Source organism: Fundulus heteroclitus, unplaced genomic scaffold (genome assembly GCF_011125445.2).
Source record: "Fundulus heteroclitus isolate FHET01 unplaced genomic scaffold, MU-UCD_Fhet_4.1 scaffold_86, whole genome shotgun sequence".
Classification (NCBI taxonomy): Eukaryota; Metazoa; Chordata; class Actinopteri; order Cyprinodontiformes; family Fundulidae; genus Fundulus; species Fundulus heteroclitus.
Window position 1 is genome coordinate 733,971 of NW_023397318.1, and position 13,314 is coordinate 747,284.

At 42.5% G+C, this 13,314-nt stretch overlaps 1 protein-coding gene across 2 annotated transcripts in view; it reads left to right on the top strand.

The window, feature by feature from the left end:
- cfap206 (cilia and flagella associated protein 206) overlaps window positions 1-13,314 on the top strand; it is a 57,094-nt gene that overhangs the window by 43,297 nt on the left and 483 nt on the right. For both annotated transcript variants that reach the window (XM_036134617.1, XM_036134616.1), the window contains 6 exons: window positions 1,940-2,059; window positions 9,992-10,190; window positions 10,301-10,441; window positions 10,950-11,143; window positions 11,424-11,567; window positions 11,859-13,314. The exon at window positions 11,859-13,314 is cut by the window's right edge. In XM_036134617.1, coding sequence (XP_035990510.1) covers window positions 1,940-2,059; window positions 9,992-10,190; window positions 10,301-10,441; window positions 10,950-11,143; window positions 11,424-11,567; window positions 11,859-12,080 — 1,020 coding nt within the window. In that variant the 3' untranslated portion in view covers window positions 12,081-13,314. The remainder of the gene's footprint in view (window positions 1-1,939; window positions 2,060-9,991; window positions 10,191-10,300; window positions 10,442-10,949; window positions 11,144-11,423; window positions 11,568-11,858) is intronic.

Consider the following 13,314-nt stretch of genomic DNA (forward strand, 5'->3'; position numbering starts at 1 on the left):
CCTCAGGGCCCATGGCCGGGACCACTTCAGCGGGGCTAGCTGCCGGCGGAGCCCACGGGCTCGTCCCCGCGGCTCTTGAGGGCGTCGGCATTGCGGTAGCTGGGGGATTTCCTCGGGGTCGTCTCTGCTCCTTCCTTGGGGGGGGGGTTGCAGATATCCTGTGTCGGCCCCTCCTGGGCGACCTGCTTTAGGGAGTCCGGGGTTACGGGTCCCCTGACGCCTGCCTATGTGCTCGGGGAAGGTGGGTCTTCGGTTCTCCACAATCACTATCAAGCTATTTCTGGATAATTTTCACCTAAACTAGTGTACTCTCACATCTCCCGCAGGTGCTGGGTCCCAGGTATTAAGTGTTCACTTATATACAGTAATCTTATAATTTATTTATTTATTTATGTTCTCTCACTTTCTTTTTTCAAGTATCACATTACACATGTCAGCTTACATAATAATATATATGATTTAGCAATGGCATCTAGGTGTTATTCGATTGTATCTGTTACTTTATGTCTGTTGGTTGTGCTGTTCTTTTTGCATCTCTCTTTCCAGGTGACGGAGCAGACGGAGAAGGTTTTATCATTCTCTCCCTTTTATCTCCTCTTTCTTTCACCTCTACTCTTTTTTTTTCTTCTTTTCCTTCTCTTTCACTTTTTGTTCTTCCTTTACTTTCCCATTGTCATGTCCATATAATTTGAAATTCTCCTTGCAGGAATCATAATAAAGCTATTTACAAGCATAAATCAAGTGGAGCACTATGGCGAAAGCTGTTCGCTCCACTTGTAAAAGCAAAATCTGTCGAGCTCTATCTGGCATTGAGACATCAATTCCTATTGCCATATTGCTAGACAGGACACTGGGAAAAAAAAAAAAAAGAGAAAGAGGAGAGAACTGCTCAGCTCTTATATCCTGGCTTTAACGTATATAAAATAAGTTTGCTGTGATCAAAAGTCTGCGATACTGTACTTAGGCATTCTACCTGCTCAGGTAGAATGCCTGTCCGCGGAGGGGCAGAGTCATTTGGAAAGAATATTTTTTGTGCCTTATAATCCAGTGAGTCTTATGGGCTGAAAAATAGTGTTCTTTTAAAGAAGTAATTATAGAAGTAATATCCCTGATGCCAGCTGTTCTGTTTTGGTTTTCCCTGCATTGCTCTTATCAGCGTCACAAATTGGTTTCAGTGTGAGTGGTTGAAGTAGCACGCCAGTAAAGATGACAGACAAGTGGTTTATCCAATCATACAAGGATTTTTGATAAGGCCGCTCCTTCTGAAATACATCTCCAATGGAGCAATCCAAGATGGATGTGTGGAAACACGTGGAGCTCTGTGGAACTACATCCATCTGGTGAGAGTCAGGTTACCAAACATCTACAGAGACTACTCACCAAATTTGTTAGCAGTACAAAAACCACTATAACATGGTTCGCAGGGAGAAATGCCATTTAGTGAGAAGAGAGAGAACAGCATATGAACCCATGAGAGGGTACTGGTCTGATAAACAAGCATCAAGATTAAGATTTTGAATAACAGAATTGATATGTAATTCTACCAACATTTCCTCTTGAAGAAAATAATGTATTGATTATACAGCAGATCATACACAATACAATAAAACAAAGCTTTTCTCTGTGACAATTCAATAGATAAGTATATAAATGATGAAACAAATAAATAGACAAAGCAAAAGTGGTTAACACAAAAATTACACAATGCATATAAGATTAAAATGTGTGCAAAAAAAAAAACAAAAAAAAAAAAAACTGAGCAATCTAAACAGTAATTAAGCATTTTAGCTCTCCAGTCCAGTCTTAACAAGAGAAATCCCTCGTCAGAACTATGCCTGAAATGAATGGCCTCGGCTGAGCACATGAACTCAAAGCTGCCTTGTGTTCTCAGGCAAAATATCAAGTTAAGAATGGATGTGTGTTTTCTGTCTTCTGCCAGACTGATGCAAGCACATGTTCCAAGCACGTGGAGTTTCAACAGGCTGAGCTTTCTTCTCTCTTGAAGCAATTGAGACAAACTGTGCAGACAAGTACAGCCTTACCAGGCTCAACTGTCTTTGTAAGTGTTTTCATCACTGAGTCTATGTGTCATATTTAAATGTCTCTGTCAGCCTTTTATTCTTTTTGTTTGCTGCACTGTAATCAAGATGAATGATTCAGAAAATGGTTTAAATAATTAAAAACAAGTTTTTCTGCCACTTTGCTGTAAAACTTTTAAATAAGAAATGTATCTGTAGTGATTAAGCATGGGACATCACCGTTACTTCAAGATTACTCTTCAAACTGATGAGAGTAGTTGTTATTTATCTTTTTTATTTCAATTAAAGTTTTTGTAAAAACTATGCAGGTATAAGTTCCTAAAGAGAAGCTGTCTGTTTTAACAGCAAAATGTCTTTGCCAAGCATTTCAGCTTCAATCAGGGGAAGAATTCACCAGTAGTGAAGGACTCCAAGCCAGCAATCTCTCCGATGCTAGTCTAAATTCCACCATATCTTTCTTAATATTTTACCTCTAATGTGGGTAGCACTCTTCACATTTTGAACTGGTGAATGGATTAGTGGATACTGTAGAAACAGGTTTTATATAAAAAATACTGCAAGACAGCGAGAGAAGGAAGACATGTCCCTAGGCAGGGAGAAAGGAGGAAAGGCAATATTCCCTTGACTGATTGTAGGGCGTTTAAATGTTGGAACTATGACAGGAAAAGCTAGAGGGTTGGCTGACACGATGCAGAGGAGGAAAGTGGACCTACTGTATGTTCAGGAGATCAGGTAGGAAGTTAGCAAGGCTAGAATCTTAGGAGCAGTGTTCAAGTTCACTCTCCAGCAGTTTGAGCTTCTCCCCCGCAGTATAAAACCATGGCAGTACTTTAACCTGCGCTCTACTTCCTCTGTAACATTCCTGGGCATTGCTTTGTGAGAGCACATTCAAACTGGGTTTTGAGAAACTTGCTGGCAAGTTCTCCTTCCACCCACTTCATTCCTTCAAAGAAGAAAGCTCTGCACAGCTTTGAAATCCAGCTGTGTGAAGCCACCTGATTTCCAACTCTATTCCCATTGAAGACAGCACTCCAAGTGGACCCTGGTGCTAGAAAATCCAAAGGATGTTGTCCGAGGAGACAGGGGCTTTCTTGTTTGTTTGCAATGCAACAGTGCTACCCACTGTGTGACTGTGCAGCCCTACTTGTGTTTATTTTATATAAAAGAGATTTGCTGTACGAAGGTAAGCGCTAAAATTATCCCTTTCGAGTTAACAATAGATAAGACCTTGTATGGCAATTTGGTTAATAATTAGAAATGTAATCTGCAATTACTAACTTGCAGTTACTAGGCCCAAACAAATCCAAAATTCCACCACAAGATAGAAAATCCAAATGCTTTTGGTTATTTTGGTTATTGATAATGAATTATTATTTTAAATTATTAATTGATTATTAAGTGCTAATAATCCAGTCATTACAAGCGCCTACTGTACTTAAAACATATATTTGTTGTGATTTTTGGTTTAAAGACAAATGGCTCGGATAAATGTTTAAATACTTTTTGACGCCAGTTTAATAAATATCACGAAATATTTTCAGTCCATATTGCCAGTCCTGGTATACAATGATTGCTGATGGTTAGTTTTAACAACGTAAGGCTGCCCCAGTCCTGTGGCTCCAAAATATGGACAAATCAATAACTCTCTAACACCATGCTTGACAATAGGGCATTCCTCAAATGACGTCGAATTACTTGTACAAGCGTGTCAAATAATGAACTGATCTGTCCTGAATATCCCCTCAACAGACAATATGGCAACAACAAAACACTGCTGCGCTGGTATCTGCTGGAGTGACTAATAATATGATGATCGCGATCATTTGAAGGCAGTTTTTTCCCCTATTGATTTCCCAAAACCCCGGAGGATTACAGAGAAATGTGAGAGTTGGATACGACCTGGAACTGAGAGAACTTTACTGTGGAATCTGACCAAAGACACGTAAATGTGCTCCCTACATTTCCTCGCTTGTAAAGAGCCAACATTGGAATGTCCAGACCTGATAGCAGTGACTGCAGCATCTGGGCAGGTAGGCTATGTTTATTTGATGGCAACACGGACAGCTGCCATCTTCAGAAGTTCTCCAAGGTCTCCCCGAGGTCCTTTGGAGTGAGCAGGCCCCTGCTTAAGACCTTCTATGACTCTGTGGTGGCCTCAGCCCTCCTCTACACTGTCGTCTGCTGGGCCCCTGGCAACATAGAACGGGACAGAAAGAGACTGCATAAGCTGGTGAGAAGGGCCACTTCTGTCCTGGGCTGCACTCTGGACTCGGTGAAGGAAGTAGCTGAGAGGAGGGTGTTGTCCAAGCTCACATCCATCATGGACAACACCTTTCACCCCCTGCACCAGACTGTAGAGGAGCTGAGCAGCTCCTTTAGTGACAGACTTAGACACCCTGTCTGTAAAAAGGTGCTGTGGCCACTGTACCCTGGTGGGTACAGTGGCCACAGGGCGGGCAGGGCTGGGCAGCAACCCGAAACCCAGCTACAGCAGAGCGACAGGGAAGGACAGGAGTAAGCTCATCCAAGAGCAGGTTCGGGCAGAGGTGGATGAGGCTCGCTTCAGCAGGGTGGTGGGCATGAGCAAGCAGGGGGCCTGGACCAAGTGGGAGCATGTTTCTAGCCGTAAGATCACCTGGTCTGATGTATGGAGGGCGGAGCCACACCATTTCAGGTTCCTTGTCAGAGCGGTGTATGATGTCCTCCCAAGCCCCACTAACCTGTTCACCTGGGGCCTGATAGACTTACCTGTGTGTCAGCTCTGCCAGGGGAAAGGGTCACTTGAACACATTCTAAGCTACTGCCAAAAGGGCCTGGAAGATGGCAGATACCGCTGGCGCCATGACCAGGTCCTGTGGGCAATAGCAGATACCATCTGCACTGGCATAAACACCAGCAAGAGTCGACCTCTAACCAGGACTATGATTGCCTTTATTCGAGCAGGGGAGAAACTGCAACCCTCCAAGAAGATCCAAGGGGGCCTGCTCACAACAGCAAGGGACTGGCAGCTCTTGGTCGATCTGGGGAAGCAGTTGCGATTCCCGGATTACATCAGAGACACGACACTCCGCCCGGACATGGCGCTGTTATCAACTTCCACCAGGCGCGTTGTGCTGCTTGAACTAACTGTTCCTTGGGAGGACAGAATAGAGGAAGCCCAGGAGAGGAAGAGGGCTAAATACGCAGAACTTGTGGCTGAGTGCCGGAGGAATGGCTGGAAGGCCCGCTGCGAGCCTATTGAAGTGGGCTGCAGGGGCTTCGCAGGCAGATCTCTACACCGTGTCCTTGGACTCCTAGGGATTTGTGGTCTGCAGAGGCGAAGAGCCACCAAGAACATCTTGGAAGCAGCTGAAAGGGCTTCACGGTGGCTCTGGTTGAGGAGGGGGGAGGCGTGGCGTAGTGCGCTACCTGGACACAAGTCGGGGAATTGATCACCCCCGGCTGGGTCGCCCGAGTGAGGGTGTATGACTAAGATCCCCAGTGATCTCGGGAGAGTCACTGAAGATGTGTCCAGGTTGCACCATTAGGTGTATTATATTTCTTTCTAATCCCTGCTGCTATCAGATTATACAATGCTGCACTATAACTGCAATAACTTGTGCAATAACTAATGTGCAATTACTATTTGATACCCTGTGCAATAATCCTGTTAAATAAGGGACTTCAGCGGTCATAGTCATCTCACTACCTCACTGTTGTTCTTTACCTGGTACCACTTTAATGTACGTCAATCCATTTGTGTATAAATCACCTTAAATGTACATAAGTCATCTTAACTCTCAAATGTTTTCTCTATCCACTGTATATAGGTGGACATACTGTATATACCTCATGCACCTTTTATTTATTTATTTAATCAGGACAGTGCACATTAATGAACTATCTTATACTCCTGTACAGATTGTAAATGAGCCAGATTATAGCCTTTTGTCACCTTCTTTTGATTATTGAGCCGATGTGACAAGTGAATTTCTCCACTGTGAGATCAATGAAGTCTATCTTATCTTTTCTTATTTGACTTTTTGTCAGCGGCTTTAAAACTTCAAACAATCCATGAGGGGTGTTCTTGTGAGCTACAGTGTCGCACAGTCTGCTTATCATAAGTGACTTAGTGCTTCTTTTACTCTAAAGTCACTTGTAACTTTTGTGAGTCAGCGGTTGCAGTTTCTGGATTGTTTCTGGATGTGCAGTCGCTTTTTTGAGCTTCGCTTTTTTCCAACAGAATGCCTTTTTTCGGTTATCATGCCGTGCAGCGAGAGAGCGGGGCCTAACACCCCTGAATGTTTTAAGCCTATTTTCTGCAATGAATTCTATAACAAATTACCTCTTCTATGCAAATGTTAAGGATGCCTACACCTCCGCCCCCCTCTGGGACGCTCAGACCACAACCTCGTCTACCTGCTCCCCCTCTACATTCCACTAGTGAGGAGACAAAAGGCACAGAAGAAGTCAGTGAAAGTTTGGTCAGATCAGGCCAATGAGAGACTGAGAGATTGTTTCAGAACCACGGACTGGAGCATGTTCCAAAGCTCTCATGGTGATGACATCAACAGCCTGACTGAATGCATCACTGATTACATGACCTTCTGTGTGGAGAGCATTGTGCCATCACGACGGCTACGATGCTTTCCAAACAACCCCTGCTGGGTGACCCCTGAGCTGAAAGTCCTCCTGAACCAGAAGAAGAGGGCTTTCTACTCAGGGGACAGAGAGGAGCAGCGTAGAGTCCAGCGGGAGCTCCAGTGGAGAATCAGGGCAGCAAAGAAGGACTATGGGAAGAAGATGGAGGAGCAGCTGGCGCAGAACAACGTCAGAGATGTGTGGATAGGTCTGAAGAACATCTCCGGCTTCGGGCAGAGGACCAGCAGGGCTGCAGACGGTGACACCAAGTCTGCAGATGAGTTGAACACATTCTTCACCCGGTTTGAATCCCCCCACACTGGTCCCCTCCCTGCCGTCAACTCTCCACACGTCTCCAACCACCAGCCCTCCAGAGACCTAGCATCCCCCCCACCGCCACTCCTATCAACGACCGACCCATCCACACCTTCGGTCATGCCTTCCTCCCCCCTCACAGTCACACCAATGCAGGTGAGAGGTCAGCTGATGAGGCTGAAACAGAGGAAAGCCTCAGGACCGGACGGCATCCCCCCCAGGCTGCTGAGGACCTGTGCAGATGAGCTCTGTGAGGTCCTCAGCTACATCTACAACCTGAGCCTAAGCCTGGGGGTGGTGCCCACCCTGTGGAAGACCTCCTGTGTGGTTCCGGTTCCCAAAACACCGCACGCCAGGCAACCGGCCCACTTCAGACCAGTTACTCTGACCTCCCACCTGATGATGACCTCATCCTAGCTCACCTGCGCACTGTGGTGAGCCCCACCCTGGGCCCGCTGCAGTTTGCCTACCGGCCCAACATCCGAGTAGAGGATACTATCATCTGCCTGCTGCAGCGGGCGCTAACCCACCTGGAGACCACCGGGAGTGCTGTGAGAGTCATGTTCTTTGACTTCTCCAGCGCTTTCAACACCATCAGACCGGTGCTGCTGAGGGGGAAGCTGGAGGACGCTGGGGTGGACAAACATCTGGCTGACTGGACCATGGACTACCTCACTAACCGCCCTCAGTACGTGCGGCTGCATGGCTGTCAGTCAGAGGTGGCACTCTGCAGCACCGGGGCCCCCCAGGGCACTGTTCTATGTCCGTTTCTTTTCACCCTCTACACCTCGGACTTTACTTACAACACGGACAGCTGCCACCTTCAGAAGTTCTCTGATGACTCGGCCATTGTGGGCTGTGTGTCTCTGGGGAACGAGCTGGAGTACCGGTCGGTCATCATGGACTTTGTGGACTGGTGTGAGAAAAACCATCTGTGCTTAAACACCAGTAAGACCAAGGAGATGGTGATCGACTTCAGGAGAAGACCCCCACCTCACTCACCTGTGAACATCCAGGGGCAGGACATAGAAACTGTGGAGAGTTTCAAATACCTGGGTGTTCACGTCAACAATAAACTGGACTGGACTCACAACACCGACACCCTGTATAAGAAGGGCCAGAGCCGGCTCCACCTCCTGAGGAGGCTGAGGTCCTTTGGAGTGAGCCGGCCTGTGCTAAAAACCTTTTATGACTCTGTGGTGGCCTCAGCCCTCCTCTACGCTGTCGTCTGCTGGGCCCCTGGCAGCGCAGAGCGGGACAGAAAGAGGTTGAATAAGCTGGTGAGGAAGGCCACTTCTGTCCTGGGCTGCGCTCTGGACTCAGTGGAGGCAGTGGCTGAGAGGAGGGTGTTGTCCAAGTTCACATCCATCATGGACAACACCTTTCACCCCCTGCACCAGACTGTAGAGGAGCTGAGCAGCTCCTTTAGTGCCAGACTTAGACATCCTGTCTGTAAAAAGGAGCGCTACCGCAGGTCATTCATTCCTGCTGCTATCAGATTATACAATGCTGCACTGTAACTGTAACTGTGACCATAACTGTAATAATTAATGTGCAATAACTAATGTGCAATAATCTATTTAATACACTGTACTACAACCCGTGCAATAATCCTGATGTAGTGACTTCTGCTGCGATCAACACCTGAACATATGTCAGTACACATGTATGTATATATGTACAAATGTATACACGAATGTATATGCACATATATACGTGTAGGTACGTATGTATGTAGGTGTATAGGTATATATATATATATATATATATATATATATGTATGTATGTATGTGTGTATATGCATATATATATATATATATATATATATATATATATATATATATATATATATATATATATATATATATATATATACACGTTTATATATATATATATATATATATATATGTTTATATATATAGACCACTATGAATGTAAATAAGACATCATATGCCCATTCCTATTTTTTTTTTTTTGGTATTCTTTTTGATCCATTGTATATATGAAGATTCACTGTATATAACTGAATGCACCTTTCCTACTCTGCACCTTCTTGTATGAGCCGATGTGACGAGTGAATTTCTCCACTGTGAGATCAATAAAGACTATCTTATCTCTTATCTTATCTTATTAAAACATAGGCCTGTGATAATGCAGATATTATTTCTTAGTATCAGCTGTATTTCTACGCGGATTCAGCAGGTTTCTTCCTCTGGTTTGATCTGCTGTGAAAGAGGAGAGGACAGTCTCTACTAATACTGCTTTTTTTGCGCTCATTATGAGCCCTTTACATTTCAACCAACTTTTCAGCTCTTCAATGCTGGGTTTCTCGATTGAAGCAGGTTGAAATGAAGCACACGGGACGTCATCATTTTCCAAAATTATTAGTATTGCGGTTGTTGCCAATGTAATTTGCACTCTTCCTGTCTCGGGAAAAATGTGACATCATTTGAGAACTGCACCATTGGTATGAAATATTCAGACCATCTTTATGCACCAGAGAAACAAAGTGCTAAGTCTCCTACTTATATAAGCACTATACAGATATTATACTTTCTAGGATTTATTGGTGGAAAGCAGAATTCAGGCTTCCATCAATTACAGCAAGACACCCAAGTCTTGAAGCAGTATAGAAGCCCCAGGACATCACACTACTGGCCTGTTTGATTCTATCTATTATGTTCTCTTCTTTATTCTGTTTAAGGAATCTATTGGTTCTTTCTAGAAAAATATGGTTAATCGCCGTTAGTTCACAATTTAACACGGGGACTGCTTTTTGTATTTACTCCTTTTATCTTTGTCTGTTATTAACATTTGTGTCTGCATCTGAATCATTTAAGTGTGACAAAAAAGCATAGCAAGGGGGTACCTGCTTTTTTCACAGGAGTATATGTAGGTATATTTTTCTTCTGGAAATAGACAGCTAAGCAGTGCTTTTCATAGTTTCACTTTTATTGTTAAAACATCTACTAGTGTTCATAAATTTATTACATTTTGAAATTTTCCTTTTTTTCCAGCCCTTGTTCAAAGCTGTGTCAAAGTTGTGGTTTGAGCTTCAGGATGAGGCCGAACTGCTGAACATCCTCAATAAGATCTCTGCTGGTCTTAAGCCCTTCCTTGTCTCTCAGGCTAAGATGTTTTCAGAAGCATATCTGGACAGCCTGCTGGAAGCAGCAGAAGTGAAGACAGATAACCAGAGAATGGCCGCTTCCTCAGGTATGACTGATGCCACCCACAAGCATAGCACTGTATGTATTAATAAAGTGTGCTTTGTGGTAGTTGATTTCAGGGTTCCGGCTTCTGTTCTTTTTTGATTTGTCTTCCAGATAAACAGATTGATCCAGCACTGCTTAAGAGACAGGCATGGCTCATGCCTCATCCAGCTGACAGTTTAAATGAGCTGCCACTCCAGTATAGTGGATTCTGCGGTTACATGTTTGTTAAAAGAGATGGTCTTCTACTTCCAGGTACTGCTCACCTGAAACACTGGAACAATATCGGAGATAACTTAGTCGTAAATATTTGGAAGACTTTAGATGTTAATGAATCAAGTGTAAGAATTATAAGTGAGATGTTTTAGCTTTTTTTCACAGTTTCATGCAGTTTTACCGAATAGGCTTTCACAACATTACTGAATCAGAGTTTCACATCTCCTTACTCTTATTAAAATACTAGTGAAGACATGCACAAAGCTGGTAGGCAATAATAAGAAGGGTTTCACTGCTGTAGAGCCAGTAAGCTTTTTCATTTATTTTAGAAAAGGGTATAAATAATTTTTGACATACATTTTTATATGAATATGTAAATGTTTAATTAATGCTCCCTTTACATTGTTTTTTATCTACTGAAACATACCAGTATCATATCCTATTAAAAATAAACCTCTGTTTTGACTGAGAATAATTTCAAATCTAAATATGTCATGGATTTAAATCATTTCAGGTTAGAGAACTGACAAAAATTTACTTTTTGCAGGTAATCCACATATTGGAATTCTGAAGCACAAGGAGAAGTTGTATGCATTTAGCTCCAAAGAGGCAGCTTTTATATTTGCCTCCTCTCCAGAGGACTTTGTTGCAGAGGTGGCAGAAAAATCCAGATGTTTCCCAGAACTTTTTCAGCTTCTCAAACTACATCAACAGCTTCCCTGTGCACGTCCATATTCTGAGGTTGGTATCTTTCTCTGGGTATTATTGCTTCATTCCCTGTTCTGTAGGTTAGGAACATTTCCCCCAAAAGTAGTTTGATATAGAAGTTGATAGCATAGTAAAATTTACTTCACTTATTAGGTCACTAAACTCTTCAATTTCATGAGGCACAATTTTAATTGATCTTGAGTGGATGTGATTTGATCCTTTGATACCTTGTCGGAACATGATTTGGATCTTCAGATTCCTGGTGTTCTGCTGTAGCTGTCTCTGCAATAAATCTTCAAATGTTCTTTTGCAGATAGAGCCAGGGCAGAGTTTATGGCTCATGCCAATCACTAAGCAGGAAATTAGTGTACAAACTGATACCCACCCAATGGACACCCACGTTGACAAGTCCTATGAGTGGAATGAGTGGGAGCTAAGACGAAAAGCAATTAAACTGGTGAGCCAGACCCATACATGTGTACATGGAAAACTGTGAAAGCAGGTCAGGAAGGTGTGACATGTTACTTTGTTTGGCTTTACACCAGGCCAGAAAACAACTGTAACTAAAAACAAGTTAATTAAATTTGAGAACACAGAAAGTTAAGAATTCTAGGTTTTTAAATCCAAACTGATTTTCTGTCGTGCATGTTATATTGCAATTGTAGCTTTAGCCTTAGCCACTGATGCAGAGGACTGATTTACACTGATTCATGTTTAATAAGCCTCTTTTGTGCTCAATAAATCTAAGGCTAATCTTCGGAAGACTGTAACTCACTCGGTTCAGACTGACATGAGCCACATGAGACGGGACAATGTGAGTCAGGCATGGCTGCCTAAGGATGCTGCTTGTCAAAGCAAGAGAGACAGCAGGAGCAACATCCCCAAACCTCAGACATACATGTCAGGTCTGAGGGGGCAAAGAAATGCACACACACTCAAAACAAACCTCACAAGACCAGTTGATGAATGAATGATCTGGGTTAAAAAAAACTTTAATGAAATAAAAGTGACTCTGAGCAAATTATTCCAGTATTTTATTTTGTTTTATTCGTTGTTGCACAGTGTTATGGGTGACATGAGAAGTTCAGGTATGACTAAACAGTAGCTGTTAACAATAAAATGTGAAATGTCCTGGTAACATTGTGAATAGGTTTCTAGACATTCTCTTGGAAAGAACCATGTCTGACCAGTATCAGTTATTTGTCAGACTTCTGTGAGCAAGAACAATCTGTGTGAGCAGGACTGTATTACTTCTAAACCCCATCTTGCTGACTGACAGAAGCCACAGGAAGCTTTAATTTCAGTTGGATGTTTACAATTTTCTATATTAATTCATGAGGTTTAAATTCTTAAAGAGCCAAGTTGTGGTTCCAGAAGTGGACAACAGAGGTGGGTAGTAACTAATTATATTTTACTCAGTTACATTTACTTGAGTAAGTTGAGTAAAATTTCTTTTTTGAGTTGCTTTACTGCACTGTACTTTTTACTTTTACTTGAGTAATATTAGAAAGTATTGCTATTCTTATTTGAGTAAAGATTTTGGCTACTCCAACCAACGTAACTTCATTGAATGAAGAACAGAGTTGCAAAAATGCACCTGAGAGTCACCCACCTACACTTTGTTAAAGTGAGACTTCTTCTTTGTACACAAGCTTTGTTGTTTTGATGTTATTTTTTGATCTGCTGAGCTCTTTGAGCCATATGTAGGTAATGTGAACATACAGTAAACAGCTGATATTGTCAGCTGACGTACTTTGCACTGTTCTAACATACTGTATATACTGTACATTAACTCTTGTAAGTATTGGTTTCATAGGTATTATGTTTAAAAATTATTTCAAAAAGTGTTTCTTCTCCCTCAATTTGATTTCTTTTGTAATTATGTTATTTTTTAGTATTTAATTTTATACCAGAATTTAAAATATTTTAGAATTTAAAATATGACTATATTTGTCTGTCCAAGTACAAAAATCAAATAAGATGTTATGATTAGTTACTCAGTATTTGAGTAGCCTTCTTACCAAATACTTTCTTTTCTCTTACTTGAGTCATTTCTTGGTTGGCTACATTTTACTTTTATTTGAGTAAAAATATGATGAAGTAGTGCTACTCTTACTTAAGTACAATTTATGGCTACTTTACCCAGCTCTGGTAGATGGGCCCTCTTCACCTCAATGTCTAGCATTGTTGCTTGGGCCACCTCA